The following is a 23783-nucleotide window of genomic DNA, read 5'->3' on the forward strand; positions in this document are numbered from 1 at the left end:
CCTGTATTGACTGTTAAAGTCAGTAGTTAGTTGATACAGCAATCCAGACACATTGTGTGTGTGTGTGTGTGTGTGTGTGTGTGTGTGTGTGTGTGTGTGTGTGTGTGTGTGTGTGTGTGTGTGTGTGCGCGCGCGCGCGTGTGTGTGTGTGTGTGTGTGTGTGTGTGTGTGTGTGTGTGTGTGTGTGTGTGTGTGTGTGTGTGTGTGTGTGTGTGTGTGTGTGTGTGTGTGTGTGTGTGTGTGTGTGTGTGTGTGCGTGCGTGTGTGTGAACCAGGCTGTATCATCAGAATACAGAATAGGTTGCAGGGGATTTTACTTCATAATTTGTGTTCCAGGTATAGAGGGAGTGAGAAACTCATCAATACCCGATACGAAATGATTTGCAAGACTTGCAAGCTCTCTGAAATGTCCCCAGGAGTCAGTTGACAGCTTTTGCATATTAGTTTCCTTGAAGAAGGCATTGGCAGTTGGAATCGTGTTGACAACGCAAGCTTGTTCAAAGGCGGTAAACTTTGGGTTTGACCTAATCCAATGAACTCGGTTATCTCTTTCTAAATGTCAAGTACTTGAGTGGGACATGAAAGTACTCATATATTATGTTCTGTAGTCATTGAAATTAGAATTACCATTTCAAATCTCCTGGAAGCTAACCATAGCATGCTGAGTGTAGAACATAGAAAAGGTTACTCAGTCTTATCGGTGATTATATGCAAAAACACAAAGACTGGCTTTAAACCATGGTCACTGGTACAAAGAGAAGCGAGCCGCTTCATGTACCTTTTAAAGCCAGTGCTTTCAGCATTCTGATCAGATGCATAAGCAGCATAGCATGCAGCACATCCTAGAGGCGACTGCGCGCTAGAACAACTGTAGAAGAATGGATTTGGCCAGAGATTCTCAAACTTTATTTTGGCAGTCAACCCCATATTGAGGTCGTAATATTCATTTTTTTTGTCCACTTTTTCTCCTATTTTTTTTCTATTTTTCTCCCCTCCCAATTACCCGCTGTGCCAATTCTCCCCTCCCCTGTCTTGAACGTTGCTCACATATGCCCCCCACTGGCCGGTTGTAGGGAGAATAGAAGCCTTGCATCACGTGTCCCCTCCGATACACGAGGAGGCAGCCTGTCACATCTTTTCACCTGCCAGCGCGGACTCTCATTGGCGAGGTGTAACGTGTGGGAGGCTCACACTACCCCCGCCATTTCCTGTCTCTGCTGTGCAGGCGTCCCCAACCGACCTGTAGGAGTCGCTGTCCACAACGTCCAGATTACCACCCATCGACTTCCACCCGCTAACTCTAACAGCCGGAGTCGAACCCGGTGTCTCTTGCGTTGGTGACGAGCGCAATGTCCGCTGCGCCACCCAGCCGCCTTGAGGTCGTAATATTTTTGTGACCCCAACTTTTTAAAATCAATTACATTTTTGTTGATGAGTCGACCTACAGGGTGAATATAATGTTTCATTTGTTTGGAGGACAGAAATCAAACTGACTTTAATTGGTAACTTTTAATTTCAAAATAATGTACATTTTGGTTTTAATAAGGATTTTTCAAGTGTTCCCCAAGGGTCCCCACACCAAGGTTGGGAAAACCTGGATTAATAGTCTTTGAATTTATGGATGTTGGCGATCAATAAAGGCATCATTATGGTAAAATACACACAATCCACAGCTCAACGGCAATACTTCATGTCTTTGAGTCTCTGGAGTATTTATTTTAACTGTATCTTATATATAACATACATGGAGTACATTCAAGTAATAACAATAAACAAGATAGGTGGCCTTTCAGTTATTTTCTATTCTGCAAATTTTAATATTATATTATTCTGGCATGGTACAAATAAATATTGGGACAATAGTAACTTCTCATTCTTGTTCAGATACAAACATGGTGCTGATAAGAAAGTATTTACAACTCCAACCCTGCACTCGTGAGCAGGTAAGGGTTGCCAAGGAAACAAGACTACAGCCAAGGCACTAGTATTGGTAGATAAAACAATGTTTTGTTTATTAACACATCACAATAAATAGTACTGTTTAAAACTAGTGCCATTCAAATTACACCACTCTGCATATTCAACCTGAGAGCAATGGTGCCCCCTTGTGTAAGTTCCTAATGAACAGACACATCTGCAGAAATACAGCTAAACCAAACCTGTTTCCACAACTAGATGTGCAAGGCTGATGATGTCCCTATTCTTTTTTTTATGTCGTCTGTATATAACACCATTAACTTTACAGAATGATCTGAAGAATGTTGGAGAATGTTGAATCTTCACACTCCACAGACATTTCCTTTTGATTAGAAAGGATGGTACCCCAACCCCCCCCCCCCCCCCCCCCCCTACGAAGTCTCTGTTGTTGTTCAGACAGACAGCCGCTATCCACCACTGTCTGAGCTCTGGGCATTCTGCACTACCCTGGGCTCAACCAGGCGGCCATAGGATAGCGCCATCATCACCTGGGAAGAAGATAAGATAAGATAAGAAAAGATAAGAAAAGATAAGAAAAGAAAAGATAAGAAAAGAAAAGAAAAGATAAGAAAAGATAAGATAAGATACGATATTCCTTTATTGATCCCCTTGGGGAAATTCAGGCGTCATAGCAGCATGGGGGAGGGGGGAGGGGAGGTACAGCTATGGGCATGGAAATAGTAGAAAGACATAAATATAGGCAATACAATTATAGAAAAGAAAAAAAGAAACAGTGTAAACAATATAATTAACTCTGAATATAAGAATATGAGAAAGTAAACAGTGTAATCAAAGGTGCAGATGAGGGTCTGTATGCCCTATCAGTTACAGTATATTATACGTTACAATAAATATGGGCAATAAAACACTTCTGAAATCTGAATATATACTATGAGTAAGTAAAGTAAACAGTATACACAGGTGCAGTATACACAAGGTACAATATCACTATGGAGATTACGAAATGTTACGTACTGATACATGTGCAAGGATAGACATTTTAATGTCTCACATATAGCTAGAATCTAGGATTTAATGGAACGGAAAAGGTATACGTGGATGGTAGACCCCAGTAGTACCAATATGGCATTCAATCGAACAAAAATCGATCAACCGTCCGACTTGCCAATCGACACACATACGTAAATGTTCAGTATGATCTTCAGTACTTACTGAGATCAAAGCAAGAAGAGCCAGCATCATGCCCAGCATGATATACAGGTTGTCGGTCAGACCTCCGGCCCACAGAGGGCCCAGGATAGTAGCCACGCCCCCAACCGATCGTCTCACACCTTGACTGAACCCTACGCAGCACACGACAGGAAAATACAGTTGATATTTGAGGGAATACAGTGCTCTTCTTCTATCTATGAATAACATGGTTAAAAAGCAAAGATCAAAAAAGGACCAGAGAAATCAATTCCTATCTTTAATCTTTCCTCTTTGGTTCAACACACATGTAGCCTTCTGCACACGTAGCCTTAACCTGCACACTCTTTCACCTGTCAAAACGTCAATGGAGGATCTGAAGCGCTGCCTTCCTCTTTGTCAAGTAGTCCATTTGTTCTCAAACTGTTTCACATCAAGGACCCACTGGATTAACCAACCAATCGGTTGACTTGATTGAACACATTTTCTTTTATCAATTATGCATTTTTTTACGTTTTCCTTTTCCATGTCGAATGAGTTATTTCATGGAATATGATAACCACATCTCTGGCATCCCAATTATATTCACACACATGCTTCTGTCTTGAATAAGCACTGGAGTCAAAATCTGATTTCACACACACACACACACACACACACACACACACACACACACACACACACACACACACACACACACACACACACACACACACACACACACACACACACACACACACACACACACACACACACACACACACAGGTTATTGCATTCATTTTACAGAAGGACAATTTCTCAGATCTGTCATTCAAACAAACTAATAAATGAGTCCACAAAACTCTATGACTGCTGGTGAGGGTGAGGGTCACACTGCTCTATGACTGCTGGTGAGGGTGAGGGTCACACTGCTCTATGACTGCTGGTGAGGGTGAGGGTCACACTGCTCTATGACTGCTGGTGAGGGTCACACTGCTCTATGACTGCTGGTGAGGGTCACACTGCTCTATGACTGCTGGTGAAGGTGAGGGTCACACTGCTCTATGACTGCTGGTGAGGGTCACACTGCTCTATGACTGCTGGTGAGGGTGAGGGTCACACTGCTCTATGACTGCTGGTGAGGGTCACACTGCTCTATGACTGCTGGTGAGGGTCACACTGCTCTATGACTGCTGGTGAGGGTCACACTGCTCTATGACTGCTGGTGAGGGTGAGGGTCACACTGCTCTATGACTGCTGGTGAGGGTGAGGGTCACACTGCTCTATGACTGCTGGTGAGGGTCACACTGCTCTATGACTGCTGGTGAGGGTCACACTGCTCTATGACTGCTGGTGAGGGTCACACTGCTCTATGACTGCTGGTGAGGGTGAGGGTCACACTGCTCTATGACTGCTGGTGAGGGTCACACTGCTCTATGACTGCTGGTGAGGGTGAGGGTCACACTGCTGGTGAGGGTGAGGGTCACACTGCTGGTGAGGGTGAGTGAATGCATTTTTTTTTTAATTTACATTTTTTATTATCTTTTTCCCCCTCCTTCTTTTTCCGATGTTTCTCCCATCCCACCCTTCCTGGTTGTTGCGCACTTTCCCCTACTGTTGGTCCGAGAGGCCGGAGACTGTCACATGCTTTCCTCCGACGCATGTGCAGCCTGGTGGCAGCCAGCCTGGCCGCGCAGATTCTCACTGGGAGAGTGTAACGTGTGGGAGGCCGCACTACCTCTCTCCAGATCCTACCCTCACTGAGCAGGCGCCCCGACCGAACTGTAGGGGTCGCTGTCCACAACACCCAGGACCCACCCGCCAGCTTTCCCACCCTCTAATACTGCCAATTGTATTAGTGTGAACGGCCAGCCAAGCTGGTGACAACGCCGGGAGCTGGATTCGAACACGCGAACCCAGCATCTCCGGCATTGGTGACGAACGCAATCTCCGCTACGCCACCTGACCGCCTGAAACAGATTGCAGAATGTGTACAATACAGTACGGCTCAATACACACAATTGTTAAGGGGATGCAGACCAGAGAAAACCGTTTGTCTTTACATCAGGGTCCCCCATTTTCAATTCATATTGACATGACACAACATACATGACATTTATGGCATAGGGACATACAGGTATTTAGTACTGATACATTTGTGACATAAACGGTTTTCAAATATACAGTACTGTTACTCATAGATCCTGACAGAGTATATACATATGATGGGGAGGGGACTGTACATTAGGAGGGGGTGGGTGGGTGGGAGAGAAATATACATACGGTGGGGAGGAGACTGTACATTTGGAGGGGGTGGGTGGGTGGGGGAGGAGACTGTACATTTGGAGGGGGTGGGTGGGCGGGAGAGAAATATACATACGGTGGGGAGGAGACTGTACATTTGGAGGGGGTGAGTGGGTGGGGGAGGAGACTGTACATTTGGAGGGGGTGGGTGGGTGGGGGAGAAATATACATACGGCGGGGTGAGAATATATACATGTGGTGGGGAGGAGACTGTCTATTAGGAGGGGGTGGGGGGTTTGGACATTTACGGTGGCCAGTTTCGAATTGCAGCCTCCCGTAGGTGCTCTTTAAGAGCGGTTTTGAATGTGGGTAGGGATTCACATTCCTTTACAGCTTTGTGTAGGGCGTTCCACATTGATGTGGCATAATTGCGAAACGTGTTTAGTCCCTTGTTTGAGCCGAATCTGGGTTTAACATGATTTGTTGAGCTTCCTCTGGTGTTGTGGTCGTGGTATTCACTGACCTTTGGGAAGTATTTTGACATGTACATGGGTACCTTAGTCGTATAGTGTATCTTGTAGACCAGGCCCATTGCAAGTTGCTGTACTCTGTCGTCTACTCTAAGCCATCCTAGGTTGTCAAAGTGGGCAAGGGTGAGGTGGGTTCTAGGGGTAAGGTCAAGTAGTAGTCTGACCAGTTTATTTTGTGATGTTTGTAATCTTGTTTTTAGCGCCTTTGAGGTGCTTTGGTACCATGAGGTGCAAGCATAGTCGTAGTACCCTTGAATGAGTGCTCCTGCCAGAGTCTTCAGGGTATTCTTGTTTACCAGAGAGGAGATCCGGTACAAGAATCTAGTTCGTTGGTTGACTTTTTTTATTACATTGGATGCCATTTTGTCACAGGAAAGATTTGCCTCTAGGATAGAACCCAGGTAGGTAATTTCATCTTTCCTTGTGACAATATTGTCACCCACTGTAACTGAGAAGCCGTCGGTCTTGCTGAGTTTGTTATTTGAACCGAAGAGAATGGCCTCTGTTTTGCCCATGTGTAATGATAGTTTGTTATCAGCAAGCCATATGCAGATTTTGCCTTGTTCCAACTTGAGGGTTTTTTCAACCTGCAACTTTGAACTTGAGGGTGAGGGTCACACTCAGTGGCGGCCGGTGGGTATTCGCCACTAGGGGCGCTATACCAAATATTTTGTACAGTACAGTACCACGCAACACTCATGGCAAGACGTGAGCGATTCGACTCACGCTCACGGCAATGAATCGGCTCTTATGAACGAGTCGCTCAGCTGTTACTTGTTATGGTTTGTAACCGACCCCAATCGCACAACACAAGACAGGAATGGTGGTTTGCCAAGAAACAGATATTTATTGTGAACAGGGAAAAAGGGCACTGTCCCTTTAAGGGAGAAAACACAAAACACTGGAATAACACAAGAGGGGAAGGTAAAGTGCCTTTAAGAGGCGGGCAGGAAAAGGGAACACTATGGGAAAGTAAGGGAACGCCTAAGGGAAGGTTAAGGGAACGCCTTGGGACAGAGGAACTAGAGACTAGGTAAACCAGGGACAAGGAGAACTAGGGAGAGAGGACTAGGGACTAGGAGAGCTAGGGATAGAGGACTAGGGACTAGGAGAACTAGGGATAGAGGACTAGGGACTAGGAGAACTAGGGATAGAGGACTAGGGACTAGGAGAACTAGGGACAGAGGGGACTGAGGCCCGCGGAGGAGGGCTGGGGACAGGGAGGAACTGGGGACTGGTGGGAAAACATCTGGGCCGCTCTGCAGAACAGAGGAGAGGGTTAATATTCAAAGGGAAAAAACAGAGCAGATGCAGAACAGTCCAAATAACAAAGTAACAAAGTAAATACTATCTTCGTGTGAACAAACACACAGTGGGAGATGAAATGTCCAAAATAATATCCACGAGAGAACAAAACAGAGTGGGAGATGAAATGTCCAAACTAATAACTAAGAGAGAACTAACGGAGGCAATACGCTGGGTGAGTGACATCACAATCAAAACTCACCCAGGCGTATGCGTAATGGTGCAGGAACAGCAGCGGGACGAGGGCAAGGGGCATTACGCTGAGTGAGTGACATCACAATCAAAACTCACCCAGGCGTATGCGTAAAGGTACAGGGACAGCAGCGGGAACGGGGGCAAGGGCACTACGCTGAGTGAGTGACATCACAATCAAAACTCACCCAGGCGTATGCGTAAAGGTACAGGGACAGCAGCGGGAACGGGGGCAAGGGCACTACGCTGAGTGAGTGACATCACAATCAAAACTCACCCAGGCGTATGCGTAAAGGTACAGGGACAGCAGCGGGAACGGGGGCAAGGGCACTACGCTGGGTGAGTGACATCACAATCAAAACTCACCCAGGCGTATGCGTAATGGTGCTGGAACAGTGGCGGTGGCGAGGGTGTCGTCCACCGGGTAGCCGACTGTCGGAGCCGAGGAACAGAGTGCGCGCCACACCTTGGTGTGCGCGTCGGAACAGAGAGCTGGAACAGTGGCGGTGGCGAGGGTGTCGTCCACCGGGTAGCCGACTGTCGGAGCCGAGGAACAGAGTGCGCGCCACACCTTGGTGTGCGCGTCGGAACAGAGAGCTGGAACAGTGGCGGTGGCGAGGGTGTCGTCCACCGGGTAGCCGCTGTCGGAGCCGAGGAACAGAGTGGCGCGCCACACCTTGGTGTGCGCGTCGGAACAGAGAGACGCCTCGGGGTGCGTCTGCGAGGAGGAGTGTGCCAAGCACGAAGGTCTGGAAGATGCGCGTCGGCGCGCTGAGGTCTGGAGAGCGTGCCAAGCTCGAAGGTCTGGAAGATGCGCGTCTGTGCGCTGGTACGGAGGAGCGTGCCAAGCTCGAAGGTCTGGAAGATGCGCGTCAGTGCGCTGGTACGGAGGAGCGTGCCAAGCTCGAAGGTCTGGAAGATGCGCGTCAGTGCGCTGGTACGGAGGAGCGTGCCAAGCTCGAAGGTCTGGAAGATGCGCGTCTGTGCGCTGGTACGGAGGAGCGTGCCAAGCTCGAAGGTCTGAAGTGGAACACTGGAATACCTCCCGTAGAGGATTAGAGAGCGCAGTACAGTGTCTCCCTCCAGGCAAACGGCGGCAGGTGGCGAAGGCTTGAGCGCATCTGGCGCGCTGGTCTGGAGTGGAACACTGGAATACCTCCCGTAGAGAATTAGAGAGCGCAGTACAATGTCTCCCTCCAGGCAAACGGCGACAGGTGGCCAAAGCCCTTGAAGATGCGCGTTGCGCGCTGGTGACTGGAGAGCGTGCCAAGCCCGAGGGTCCGGGAGATGCGCGTTGGTCTAGATGTGCGTCAGGACGAACAGCTGCGCTGGGGTCTGCAGTGGAGCGCTGGGGTGCCTCCCGTGGAAGTTACAGGGAGCGCAGAACAGTCTCCTCCACAGGCTACGGCGACAGCAGACGAAGGCTGGAGCAAACATCTCAAGGCTGGAGAGATCCATCTTACAGCATTGGTAGACCAGAGGATCTCCCGAAAGAGTCTAGATGTTAGAGAATATGACTCAGCATGAATACAACACGACCCCACGCCGAAACGAGGGGAAGAGCCCTGGTATTTAAAGCCCACAGGGGAACTAATTAGCCTGCCACCACAGGTGCGAGAGGTAATTGATAATAGTCCAGGTGTGGCCACTGAGAGTAAACGAGAGTAAAGAACGAGAGGGTGGGGGCTAGAGAGAGTGAGTGAGAAGGGAATTTCTAACAGTAGGCTTTAAAGAAACAGAGAAAAGGTGGTGAGCAGCGGGCAAAACCTCACAGTACCCCCCCCTCAACGGGAGCCACCCGGCGACCCAAAACAAATACAGACAGAGTGGCAGGGGGCAAAACAAGAGGTACTGGCCAAGCCAGCAGGGGAAGCCACCACAAGAGTGGGGCTAGCAAAAGAAACAGGGTCGCCGAGGGGTAACTAGGGTAGCAGAGGGGCAACTGGGGGAACTGGTCTAGAGGAACTGGGTCTAGAGAACTAGTCTAGCGAACTGGGCAAGAGAACTGGTCTAGAGAACTGGTTTAGAGAACTGGTCTAGAGAACTGGTCTAGAGAACTGGTCTAGAGGAACTGGTCTAGAGGACTAGTCTAGAGCAACTGGTCTAGAGGAACTGAGGGGCAAGCAGGGTAGCTAAGGGGTAACCATGGTAGCACCGGGAAAGGGCTAGCAGAGGGAAGGTTAGCTGCCAGGGCACTGATAGCTACAGGGCCTATGCTAGCTGTACTGCTACATCAACATAGAGGCTGCGCAAGCTGCCGGAGCCAGGCTAGCAGAGGGAAAGGGTAGCTGCCAGGGCACTGATAGCTACAGGGCCTATGCTAGCTGTACTGCTACATCAACATAGAGGCTGCGCTAGCTGCCGGAGCTAGGCTGGCAGACAGGGCTGGACCAGCATGAGAGCACAAGCTAGCTGGAAGGACAGTCCTAGCTGTGTGAGAAAAACTGACCTTGCTAGCTGAAAGGGCAGTCCTAGCAGTGGGATAAACTACACAAAAAAGTGGAGGCCATGCAGAGGGACCGGGTTAGCTGCTTGGGCCTGGCTAGCTACAGGGCCTATGCCAGCTGCAAGGCTGCATTAACATAGAGGCTGTGCTAACAGCCGGGGCCAAGCTAGCAGACCGGGGCCATGCAGAGGGAAACTGGGTTAGCCGCCAGGGCATGGCTAGCTACAGGGGGGTCAAACAGGGCAAAACGGGAAGCAAACAGGGGAGCTAACCGGGGAGACTAACAAGCTAAACAGGGGAGTAACAGGCTAACAAGGGAGCTAAACAGGACTAACAGGGAAGCTAAACTGGGCAAACAGGGAAGCTAACAGGGCTAACAGGGGAGCTAGAGGGGAGACTAACAAGCTAACAGGGGAGCTAACAGGGCTAACAGGGGAGCTAGAGGGAACAAGAGAAAAAAAGGGCAAACTCAACATACACCGTCTGTGCTGGCTGGGGTCGTCGATTTGGTGGGGTCGTACTGTTGGTGGGGTCGTACTGTTATGGTTTGTAACCGACCCCAATCGCACAACACAAGACAGGAATGGTGGTTTGCCAAGAAACAGATATTTATTGTGAACAGGGAAAAAGGGCACTGTCCCTTTAAGGGAGAAAACACAAAACACTGGAATAACACAAGAGGGGAAGGTAAAGTGCCTTTAAGAGGCGGGCAGGAAAAGGGAACACTATGGGAAAGTAAGGGAACGCCTAAGGGAAGGTTAAGGGAACGCCTTGGGACAGAGGAACTAGAGACTAGGTAAACCAGGGACAAGGAGAACTAGGGAGAGAGGACTAGGGACTAGGAGAGCTAGGGATAGAGGACTAGGGACTAGGAGAACTAGGGATAGAGGACTAGGGACTAGGAGAACTAGGGATAGAGGACTAGGGACTAGGAGAACTAGGGACAGAGGGGACTGAGGCCCGCGGAGGAGGGCTGGGGACAGGGAGGAACTGGGGACTGGTGGGAAAACATCTGGGCCGCTCTGCAGAACAGAGGAGAGGGTTAATATTCAAAGGGAAAAAACAGAGCAGATGCAGAACAGTCCAAATAACAAAGTAACAAAGTAAATACTATCTTCGTGTGAACAAACACACAGTGGGAGATGAAATGTCCAAAATAATATCCACGAGAGAACAAAACAGAGTGGGAGATGAAATGTCCAAACTAATAACTAAGAGAGAACTAACGGAGGCAATACGCTGGGTGAGTGACATCACAATCAAAACTCACCCAGGCGTATGCGTAATGGTGCAGGAACAGCAGCGGGACGAGGGCAAGGGGCATTACGCTGAGTGAGTGACATCACAATCAAAACTCACCCAGGCGTATGCGTAAAGGTACAGGGACAGCAGCGGGAACGGGGGCAAGGGCACTACGCTGAGTGAGTGACATCACAATCAAAACTCACCCAGGCGTATGCGTAAAGGTACAGGGACAGCAGCGGGAACGGGGGCAAGGGCACTACGCTGAGTGAGTGACATCACAATCAAAACTCACCCAGGCGTATGCGTAAAGGTACAGGGACAGCAGCGGGAACGGGGGCAAGGGCACTACGCTGGGTGAGTGACATCACAATCAAAACTCACCCAGGCGTATGCGTAATGGTGCTGGAACAGTGGCGGTGGCGAGGGTGTCGTCCACCGGGTAGCCGACTGTCGGAGCCGAGGAACAGAGTGCGCGCCACACCTTGGTGTGCGCGTCGGAACAGAGAGCTGGAACAGTGGCGGTGGCGAGGGTGTCGTCCACCGGGTAGCCGACTGTCGGAGCCGAGGAACAGAGTGCGCGCCACACCTTGGTGTGCGCGTCGGAACAGAGAGCTGGAACAGTGGCGGTGGCGAGGGTGTCGTCCACCGGGTAGCCGCTGTCGGAGCCGAGGAACAGAGTGGCGCGCCACACCTTGGTGTGCGCGTCGGAACAGAGAGACGCCTCGGGGTGCGTCTGCGAGGAGGAGTGTGCCAAGCACGAAGGTCTGGAAGATGCGCGTCGGCGCGCTGAGGTCTGGAGAGCGTGCCAAGCTCGAAGGTCTGGAAGATGCGCGTCTGTGCGCTGGTACGGAGGAGCGTGCCAAGCTCGAAGGTCTGGAAGATGCGCGTCAGTGCGCTGGTACGGAGGAGCGTGCCAAGCTCGAAGGTCTGGAAGATGCGCGTCAGTGCGCTGGTACGGAGGAGCGTGCCAAGCTCGAAGGTCTGGAAGATGCGCGTCTGTGCGCTGGTACGGAGGAGCGTGCCAAGCTCGAAGGTCTGAAGTGGAACACTGGAATACCTCCCGTAGAGGATTAGAGAGCGCAGTACAGTGTCTCCCTCCAGGCAAACGGCGGCAGGTGGCGAAGGCTTGAGCGCATCTGGCGCGCTGGTCTGGAGTGGAACACTGGAATACCTCCCGTAGAGAATTAGAGAGCGCAGTACAATGTCTCCCTCCAGGCAAACGGCGACAGGTGGCCAAAGCCCTTGAAGATGCGCGTTGCGCGCTGGTGACTGGAGAGCGTGCCAAGCCCGAGGGTCCGGGAGATGCGCGTTGGTCTAGATGTGCGTCAGGACGAACAGCTGCGCTGGGGTCTGCAGTGGAGCGCTGGGGTGCCTCCCGTGGAAGTTACAGGGAGCGCAGAACAGTCTCCTCCACAGGCTACGGCGACAGCAGACGAAGGCTGGAGCAAACATCTCAAGGCTGGAGAGATCCATCTTACAGCATTGGTAGACCAGAGGATCTCCCGAAAGAGTCTAGATGTTAGAGAATATGACTCAGCATGAATACAACACGACCCCACGCCGAAACGAGGGGAAGAGCCCTGGTATTTAAAGCCCACAGGGGAACTAATTAGCCTGCCACCACAGGTGCGAGAGGTAATTGATAATAGTCCAGGTGTGGCCACTGAGAGTAAACGAGAGTAAAGAACGAGAGGGTGGGGGCTAGAGAGAGTGAGTGAGAAGGGAATTTCTAACAGTAGGCTTTAAAGAAACAGAGAAAAGGTGGTGAGCAGCGGGCAAAACCTCACATTACTACAACAACACACAACCAGTCAAATAAAGTATAGTCTAGACTCTAATTCACAACTTGAAACACAATATATAAATAGAAAAGTTAGAAACAAAACTCGCCCGTCTACAAACACAGGCAGATCTCTCCCTCTCTCCTTCTCTCTCTCACACACAGCGCGACGTGGAATCGATTCGTTACACAATCAGACCTATTATATACCAAGAATAACTTCAGTATGAGTACAGGGCTGTACACATATTTTGCATATTGTTAAACGAGCCAAGGCTAGCTATTAAACTATCGATATGAATCGAAAATCTGGGACCCTGATGTAAACAAGACAAACGTCTTTCTCTGGTCTGCATCCCCATAACAATTGTGTGTATTGAGCCGTACTGTATTGTACCCATTCTGCAATCTGTTAATAAAGTTCTCATTCATTCATTCATTCAAACATAGACGATCTCTCTGTCTCTCGGATCAATGTGGCCAGCTAAGCTAACGGAGCTAACAGCTAGCAGTACAACGTTATGCGGCATCAGTAGACAACGTATCATGTATTAAACTAGAGTTAAGATCGCTAATCTACCTTGTTGTTGGCTTGTTGATAAAGTATATCCACTCCATGGCATTGTCCATCCAGCCTGTGTTGATGTCCATCCATTGTCCATACATGTCCCTCCACACTGCCTCCATAATATAGCTTGTTGTTAGTTAGCCAAGAGCTGTGTCTTTGTCCATTTCCGCCTCGAACAGCCTGCAAACTACCTGGCGTTCTATCGCCATGCTCTAAGACAAACTCTAACCTTAACCAACTTTGAAAGAGTGCCTAAGCTCAGTGTAGTTGCTGTTGTTGTTGACGAGTCGACTGAGTTGCATTCTCTCTCTAACCAACCCGAGAAATGCGGCAATGGAAAAAAAACTGGCATCGCGTCGGCCAATCAGAGAGCGTCTCCGCGAAATGCGGCTATGGAAATTCTTCACGGAAGTTCACACGCTGCTGGCTAGACCGCTTCAAATCGCGCTCGGATTCCAACATAATAGTCATATTTCAACGCACAACGCCGTATGCACTGATTGGCTGTGACGGAGACAGCGATCAAACTGTGACGCGCACGCAGAGCGCTATCGCTTCTTGCCCGGGCGAGAAATACGAAAAAATAAAAAAAAACGTCACTTCCTGCCCATGAAAACTATGTTTTTTTCATTTAGATAATAACGTTATATTGTGCATTGGAAATACAAACATACTTAAAATGAGTAAATATTATTAATTTTAAACATGTTTATATTATTTATAGGGCTATAAAACACAAAAACGAAAAAGTTTTATTGTCTTGTTCTCTGATTTAACAGCAGCTGGCCAGCAGGTGGGTCGGCGCCCTAGCGCCCCTAGTGGTAGAGCCGCCACTGGTCACACTGCTGGTGAGGGTGAGGGTGAATGTGAGGGTCACACTGCTGGTGAGGCTGAGGGTGAGGGTGAGGGTCACACTGCTGGTGAAGGTGAGGGTCACACTGCTGCTGAGGGTGAGGGTGAGGGTCACACTGCTGAGGACCTCTTGAGTCGTGGACACCCACCTTGCGTCTTCTCTGCTGTGATCTTGGAGAACAGGGAGACCTGGGACACGGCTACGAAGGGCAGCCCCAGCAGCTGCAGGAAGACCCCGATGATGAACGCTGTCAGCTGCCATCCATAACCACCTTTAACATGGGGGGTGTTACTTTAACCCTTTCACTGCCACACTATATAGAAGGTTAACCCTTTCATTACCACACTACAGATGGTTAAGCCTTTGTATAGCGTGGTAGTGAAAGGGTTAACCCTTTGTAGTGTGGTGGTGAAAGGGTTAACCATTTGTAGTGTGGTGGTGAAAGGGTTAACCCTTTGTAGTGTGGTAGTGAAAGGGTTAATCCTTTCTAGTGTGGTAATGAAATTGTTAACCCTTTGTAGTGTGGTAGTGAAAGGGTTAACCCTTTCTAGTGTGTTAGTGAAAGGGTTAATCCTTTCTAGTGTGGTAATGAAATCGTTAACCCTTTGTAGTGTGGTAGTGAAAGGGTTAACCCTTTCTAGTGTGGTAGTGAAAGGGTTAACACAGATTATACGGCATGCAAATTTCTCGATTCTGATTGGCTGAAACAGTCAATTTACACGTATTTATTTTTCATAATCCCACGCTCTTGGTCCCAGGACCCGCTCACAACCGAATTACTATCACTCCGCCGTGCGACTTTGTAGAAAAAAACAAGATGGCGGACAATAATCTTTACAAATGGATATGTTGATAGCGTCATAACGACTAAATAAAAACCGATTCTGTCACGGCGAATGTCTTAGTTCTTTAAACAATGTTGGATGATGTAATTGATGGGTCATGAGTCATTGTGGAACAAAATAAAAATCGCGCGAATTGATTGATTGATTGATTAATTGCACATTTTATTTTTAATTTTTCTTTTCTTTCTATAGAAGCAGCTGGGAGGTGCACTGTTTTAAGTGAGGGTGGACTGAATGGATATGTTGATAGCGTCATAACGACTAAATGGAAAACGATTCTGTCACGGCGAATGTCTTAGTTGCTTAAACAATGTTGGATGATGTAATTGATGGGTCATGAGTCATTGTGGAACAAAATAAAAATCGTGCAAATTGATTGATTGATTGATTCATTGCAAATCTTCTTTAATTTTTTTTACCTACTTTCAATAGAAGCAGCTGGGAGGTGCGCTGTTTTAAGTGAGCATGGCCTATTGAATTGATTGATTGATTGATTGATTGATTGATTGATTGATTGATTGATTGATTGATTGATTGCTAATTTTATTACTGTCCGCCTGGTTTCCAACTGGTTAAGTTTAGGCCCTCTTTCGAAGTTGGTTAAGGTTAGAGTTTGTCTTTAGAGCAGGGCGATAGACCACCAGCCCTGGTTCCAAACTCTAACCTTAACCAACTTCGAAAGAGGGCCTAAACTTAACCAGTTGGAAACAAGGCAGACAGCAGGGACGTGCACAGGACTTTAGAGGGGCAGGTGCTCAAAGGCTGAAAAGGGCACCACACTTGTGTGTATATATTAACCGAGCCCGCGTAGCGCGCGAGCACGATTTTTAAGGGCCCTTTTCGGGCGGGGGCCCCCTTTTTATGCTTTTTGGGGGGTTATGGTGATCAAATATTGAATATTGAACTATAATAATCAGTGCAGGAGCTCACTTATCCTTGAAAGACACTTTTATCACTGACTTAAAAGGCCCATACATCTCCATAAATGTTCAGGGGGGAGGGAATAAGTGCTTACACTACAGACCCCAAGAAGTGCTGTATATTCTGTATTGTTTAATATAAATGCATTTTTATTCCAATCCCGATTTGTATTTGAGATTCCCAAATCCCATCGGAACTGACTTCTTCGTGTCCCTCAATGAGTGAAATACCAGCATTCAACAGCGGTTTCTATCATCATCATCATCATCACCACCCACGCTATGCATAAAATATATAGGTCCGCGGAGAGGCACGCTGAGGAGGCCGTGCAAACTGCAATGGAATATGGGGCATCTCTCTCTCTTTACCAAATATTTTGATTCTATCCTGACATTTTTCAGTTGGAAGGGCAGTCAATAGCTTAACGATTAAAAAAAATAAATAAAAAATTATTTTATTTTTTTTCAAAAAGGGCACTTTTTTGATGAGGCTCAAAAAGGCAGGTGCTCAGGCACCCCTTAGCCTCTATGTGTGCACGTGCCTGGCGGACAGTAATACAATTAGCAATCAATCAATTCAATAACCCACGCTCACTTAAAACAGCGCACCTCCCAGCTGCTTCTATAGAAAGTAGGTTTAAAAAAAATATATATATAAATAGGGCGAAGAAAACTTTTTTTTCCCTATAGGGCAAAGAAAACCTTTTTTTAATTTGTTTTACCTACTTTTTATAGAAGCATCTAAGAATGAAGTTCTATAGAAAGTAGGTTAAAAACTAAAGAAAAGTTGGATGTGTTAGTTTGTTGGATGCCTAGTTGAGAGACAGTTGGATGTGTTAGTTTGTTGGATGTCTTAGTTGAAAGACAGTTGGATGTGTTAGTTTGTTGGATGCCTAGTTGAGAGACAGTTGGATGTGTTAGTTTGTTGGATGTCTTAGTTGAAAGACAGTTGGATGTGTTAGTTTGTTGGATGTCTTAGACTCTTAGTTGAGAGACAGTTGGATGTGTTAGTTTGTTGGATGTCCTACTGAGAACAGTTGGATGCACTTCCGAGCTGCTTCCACATGGAGGCAACTTCTCTTTTTTTCTTTTTTGGGAACTACTTTTTCTGGCGGATGTTTTTTTCAATAAATCTTCAATTAATGTGTGTTTATTGTATAGCAATAAGGTTGGATGAATGTGCCAGTTGTATAAAAGCATTACACCACTTGTAGTCGTGGATTGTGAAAATTAGACCATGCCTAGGGGGGTCTAACGACCACCCCTAGGCATGGTCTAATTTTCACAATCCACTCCTGCGCGTGATGTAATGCTTAAATGAATTCATTCTGTCTGAATATACCTGCATAGAATCCTTCTATATACCTGATTGATTGATTGATTGATTGATTGATTGATTGATTGATTGATTGAAAAGTTTATTAACAGATTGCAGAATGGGTACAGTACAGTACAGCTCAATACACACAATTGTTAAGGGGATGCAGACCAGAGAAAGACTTTTGTCTTGTTTACATCAGGGTCCCCCATTTTCAATTCATCATAACATATATGACACACAGATAGACAGTACTGCTACATCTATACATTTATGACATACCAGATTTGCAAATACAGTACTGTTTGTGATACAAAAAGTGTCCAGAAAAGAGTGTATATACATTTGACGTAGAAACTGTACATTGGAGGAGGTTGGGTAGGTGGGGTGGGGTTGGGGGGGGGGGGGGACTGTACATTGGAGGTGGGGGGGGGGGGGGGGGGGGGTAGGGGGGGGGGACACTGTACACTGTACATTGGAATACTGACAAAGCCATACTTGGTCATTTACTGTACAACTGGTTTAGGACATTTGTAGGGGCCAGTTTCGAATTGCAGTCTCCCATAGGTGTTCTTTGAGAGTGTTTTTGAAAGTGGGTAGTGATTCACATTCCCTTACAGCTTTGGGTAGGGCGTTCCACATTGATGTGGCATAATTTCTAAATGTGTTTAGTCCCTTGTTTGAGCCGAATCTGGGTTTAACATGATTTGTGGAGCTCCCTCTGGTGTTGTGATCGTGGTATTCACTGACCTTTGGGAAGTATTTTGACAGGTACATGGGTACATGCACCTACTTAAACACCTGCATATAACCCATATAACTGTATCACAGCATGTACAATACAATGCTGTGTATATTGTTTATATATATTTATTCTCACTAGTACTCATTTATATATGTTATATCCTTTAAATCCTTGAAGTTGAGCAGACATTATTTTGCAAGTTTACAGATTGAATGGTGTTGTTATCATCATCTAATACCATTATAACCATTATTCCAAGTTGTTTAAATGTGCTTTGCGTTTAAATACCATTTTAACTCAACACGTGACTTTATCATGTGTAGCTTTTTTTTCTTCCAGAAACTGTAATAGATAAGAGTTTGATATTTTAGTAATCAGATGTAATCTTATTTAATGTGATGTACCCCTCACCATCCTTGCCACCGGAAAACAGCTGTGCTACTCTGTATCCTATTTCCAGCACCTGTCACTTACAATGTTGGTACTATATGTGAAAGCAGAACTGAGCAGCGAGCCAAGAAAAACATGAGCTCATGTTTGCGTGAATGGTCTCCTGCTGGCCTGCCAACGTTGAATGATATCATTTAGAGGGCAACTCTCAATGCACCCGGAGTGTAATCCAATATGGCTTCACAGTCCTTCACATGACCAGACTCAACATCAGCACACGGCACCTGGTCTGCCATAGGAGGCAGCCTCACACAAACTGGGGCTTGGCTGGGAATATTTTGCTTAATTTCCTCAAAAATATCCTATTTATAGGGTATAGGGTATCAACTTGCATCAATACTACTACTACTTACCATAATCAATACCATGAATTTAAATGATGAAGATTTATATCTGCCTATATATAGGTAGACTCTGCATTGCTTTTGTTCTGTCTATTTATTGTATGCTCATTTTATATCTATTTTACTACTTTGAAGCACTTTTGTATTAAATTCTTATATGAGAGGTTCTATACAAATAAAGGTGATTATTATTATTGTTGTTGTTGTTGTTGTTCATATTATTATCATTATTATTATTACCTTTAGCGTCGCCCCCTGGTTCAAAAGCTCCTATACCTGTATGCTATTTCTTGCAGCTTGAAATGTTTTCTGGCATTAGTAAGTCTAAAACTATGAAGAAGAAAAAAAACATTTTACTTTGTCAATTTCCGAGAGACACAGGGCTATTATCCAGTTTGTTTGAACAGTCCCATGGGAAACAATCGGTGTTGTGGCAGTGATGTCCCAATTAAGATATTTACTAAAGAAAATAATTATTTATAATTATATTTATGTATAAATTGCATCATTTCACCCCTTTTGTTGTGCCATAAAACAGCCGTTACCCAGGGAACTGTTCAGCTACATAGAGCTGGATAACAGCCATGTGTCTCTGGGAAATACAGTTACATTCTGTTTTAATGTGTGGTTTCATTCATCATTTTAAGCAGATTTATCAATGCCAAGATATGTTTGAAGCTGATCCAGTGTTTTTATTGCAATATATCATAGTTACATTTTCCATAGTAAAGTATAGGAGCTTTTGAACCAGGGGGCAGGGCCAAATGTGATGTCACTTCTGAGGTATATTTCATGAATAAAAATGTGGGTAAACTGAGTTTAGGAGGGTTTACCCTCGACTACATCCCTGTGTACATACATGTGCACACTCATCTTTTTGTGTCTGTCTCTGTCTGTCTGGCCATCTGTCCGTCTGTCCGTCTGTCTGTCTGTCTGTCTGTCTGTCTGTCTGTCTGTCTGTCTGTCTGTCTGTCTGTCTGTCTGTCTGTCTGTCTGTCTGACCACACACACACACACACACACACACACACACACACACACACACACACACACACACACACACACACACACACACACACACACACACACACACAAACACACACACACACACACACACACAATTGAAAATGGGGGACCCTGATGTAAACAAGACAAAAGTCTTTCTCTGGTCTGCATCCCCTTAACAATTGTGTGTATTGAGCTGTACTGTATTGTACCCATTCTGCAATCTGTTAATAAAGTTTTCAATCAATCAATCAACACACACACACACACACACACACACACACACACACACACACACACACACACACACACACACACACACACACACACACACACACACACACACACAGTCTCACACAAACACACAGTATTCTTTGATCAGCCTCCCCGTGCCTCACCGTGGGGGTCGGCGAGGAAGATGAGGCACCAGACGCAGGCGACGCTGCAGATGACCAGGCCCGCGGCCAGCACGGCCCGATCCGCTACCCTGCCACTCAGCCAGCGCACGAAGAAGAATCCCAGGATGACCTCCACGCCGCACAGGCCGTACATCAGACTGTTCCCCAGCTCCCCGAAGCCGAAGTAGCGCTGCGTCATGGGAGTCACCATGGTCTGGGGGGAGGGGGGGATAAGGCAGCATGCATGTGTATGTAGCAGTGCAGTCAAGGGTATAAGAGGGAGTAGGGATTACACCTTCCTCTTCAGAAGGGTGTTTAGAGTAGAGGTTACTCAACCATCAGCCCCCCCCCCCTCCACCTGCCCAACTACCACTAATGTTACACCACAGCTTTTGAGCCAGGTTTTCTTGCTACAGTGATTTTATGTCGGGGAGTGGAGATACTGGAAGATATGGGTGCTTTTTTACGTCCCCAAGCACATGAAGGTGCTTAGATGATAGTATGGGTGCTTAGATAATAGTGTGGGTGGACTAGTGTAGTTGACTGGGTAATGCTGGTGTGACCCTGCATGGGAAACCAAACATCTAGTCAAAGGGGAATCTTCACTGAGGCTTGCATGGGCACCAGGAAGGGCTACTCTACTCTTGGCACTCTGAGCGTGGCCAGGGTTAGGGCAGTGGTGGAAGAAGTACACAGTTCATTTACTGTAAAAGTAGAAATATCCAGATAAATTAGTACTCTGATAAAAGTAAAATTCTAATTCTACTTAAGTACAAGTAGAGAAGTATTTGCTATTGAATTTACTTAAGTATCTAAAGTAAAAGTATGCATTCTACATGACGTTTGTGTATTCCAGTGATTGGGAGCATTCAAACCTTGATCCATTGACATCTGAAGGTTATGTTAAAGTAGTATGTGGTCCAGTTATGCTGCTCTGATTATGTCCTCTTGAAGTTGAAAGGCTTCAAATGTCAAAGTATATATTTTTTATACTTTAATATTTTATATACATCTTTGCCATGTTTTCTATGCACAATTATTTTCTTCAAAGTAACTAGTAACTGATGGGTTCAGATAAATGTAGTGGAGTGAAAGTATAAAGTTCCCTAAAATGAAAAGTACTAGTAGCTCAAACTTTTACTTAAGTACAGTACTTGAGTACAAATACTTTCCACCACTGGGTTAGGGGACCACCCTATGTATGCAGTCACTACAGTTCCAGCTGTCAGCGGTACCTCCGGCTTGGTCAGTCGTCCCTACTAACACAATTGGCAGTGTTAGCGGGTGGGAAGCCGGTGGGGTATGTGTCCTGGTCGTTGTAAACTGCTACTCCTACTGGTCGGTCGGGGGGCGCCTGTTCAGCAGGGAGGGGATCTGGGGGAAATAGCGTGAACCTTTGCACGCGTTATGTTCCCCCAGTGAAACTCCTTGCTGTCAGGTGAAAAGAAGTGGCTGGCAACTCCACATGTATCGGAGGAGGCATGTGGTAGTTCTACACCCTCCCCAAGCCGACAGTGGGGCAATGCGTGCAACGACCAGGAAGGGAATTGGCATAACGACTAAATTGGGATGGGTGAAAAATACAGAAAGCCCCCAAAAAAATAGTATACAATTTTTTTTAAATAATAAAAGCACTACAGAAATGCAGCCATTAAAGCCATCTTGTATTTGTGTTATCTTATTTCTAGGGGAGTAACGTTACACAGAAGCCACGGTTCGGTCCGTACCTCGGTATTGGGGTCACGGTTCGGTACGAGTTCGGTACAGTACACACACCGTGGATATGGATCTTTGCCATAACTCAATAATCTACATGATTTGGGCGTGTATTAGTAATATACAAACCGGAAATGGATCGCCTCGATCCCCACCACATAACTGGGATCTGTTTGCTCCACTCTCATCGCCCAACGGTACGAGGAGACTGACGTGAGTTTCAGCGTTTTTGTTTATCATTTTCTATCCAAACTGTTCTGATAAATATATCACCCATACTACATGAAGCATCTAACGACTATCACGGAATTATAAACGACCCCCCCCCCCCCCTCCGTTCACCCGCGCATGATCAGTCATAACGTTTAGGACCATGTACAGTTGATATTTTTAATATAGCGTCGATCGGTATCAAACTGCATTTGATGATCTAATATATTCATTTGTGCCTATATCTCACGTTCTGGGAAATACTGCAGAAAACGATAAAAACATATTTATACTCTAGACCAGTAGTCACCAACCCGTCGATCTTGATCGACTGGTCGATCTTTGAGACTGTCCCTGTAGATCTTTCCATGAAAATTAATTTTTTTTTTTTTTTTTTTTTTTTAGATCTTACCCTGAGAGTCCACATTACAGTTCTACATTTGTTTTGATGTGAAAAATGATGCTGCACTTAGCACTGACTGAGAAAGTACACATACAGTTCTACTTTTGTTTTGATGTGAAAATGATGCTGCACTTAGCACTGACTGCATTTAGCACTGACTGCACTTAGCACTGACTGAGAAAGTACACATTACAGTTCTACTTTTGTTTTGATGTGAAAAGTAATGCTGCACTTATCACTGACTGAGAAAGTACACATTACAGTTCTACTTTATAAAATGCTAATTGTAAATATGTTTGTCAATGTTAATAATATGAGAAAGTCCACATTACAGTTCTACTTTTGTTCTGATGTGAAAAGTGATGCTGCACTTAGCATTGACTGCACTTAGCACTGACTGAGAAAGTACACATTACAGTTCTACTTTATAAAATGCTAATTGTAAATATGTTTGTCAATGTTAATAATATGAGAAAGTCCACATAACAGTTCTACTTTTGTTTTGATGTGAAAAGTGATGCTGCATAAGATGACTGCACTTAGCACTGACTGAGAAAGTACATAATAGTTCTACTTTGACGTTTTAATGTTGGACCAAAGCATTGCATGTAATTATAATACAGGCAAATAAAAGTCATTTAGTTTAAAGTACAATCTTGGCTGTGTTTTTCTCTCAACGCTTCAATAGGTAGATCTTGCCTTCACCAAAAAAAAAAGTGATCTTGGGCTTAAAAAGGTTGGTGACCACTGCTCTAGACGGTATTTTCGTATGAATGTGTGAATGAAAAAGTAAAACGTTCCTACATCCTGAACGATAGATAATCGATGTTGAATGGGCCATAGTAATGTCAATTTAACAATACAATTTTAAAAGTTATAGCACTGCAAAGAAGGTGAACATCTCCATAGACTTACAGTGCTGGCTTAGATCAAACAGCGATGGATATAAGCGTGGCAGAGAATGGGTTAATATACTTTTATTTAAAAAAAATGTATATACATTTTTATTTATTTTTTAATAAAAAAATGTATTTATATATTATATTTATGATAATTATTATTATTAAATAGAATAATTTTCTATAGGCTTGCCGTGGAAGTCAGTGATAATGGTGTAATTCTGTGTTCAGGCATCCACTTGCCTACTGCCCCTTTAACAA

The 23783-nt window shown here is 45.8% G+C and overlaps 1 protein-coding gene across 1 annotated transcript in view; it reads right to left on the reverse strand.

The window, feature by feature from the left end:
* Positions 1-2384: 2384 nt before the first annotated feature.
* The window catches only part of LOC311239133 (major facilitator superfamily domain-containing protein 8-like), a gene marked incomplete at both ends in the record, with an annotated part of 34906 nt that continues 13507 nt past the window's right edge, over positions 2385-23783 (reverse strand). Inside the window, 4 exons of the mRNA XM_084327389.1 lie at positions 2385-2465; positions 3151-3281; positions 14418-14540; positions 20295-20508. Coding sequence (XP_084183515.1) covers positions 2385-2465; positions 3151-3281; positions 14418-14540; positions 20295-20508 — 549 coding nt within the window. The remainder of the gene's footprint in view (positions 2466-3150; positions 3282-14417; positions 14541-20294; positions 20509-23783) is intronic.

This window comes from Notolepis coatsorum (assembly GCF_963971535.1).
Source record: "Notolepis coatsorum genome assembly, chromosome: 13".
Classification (NCBI taxonomy): domain Eukaryota; kingdom Metazoa; phylum Chordata; class Actinopteri; order Aulopiformes; family Paralepididae; genus Notolepis; species Notolepis coatsorum.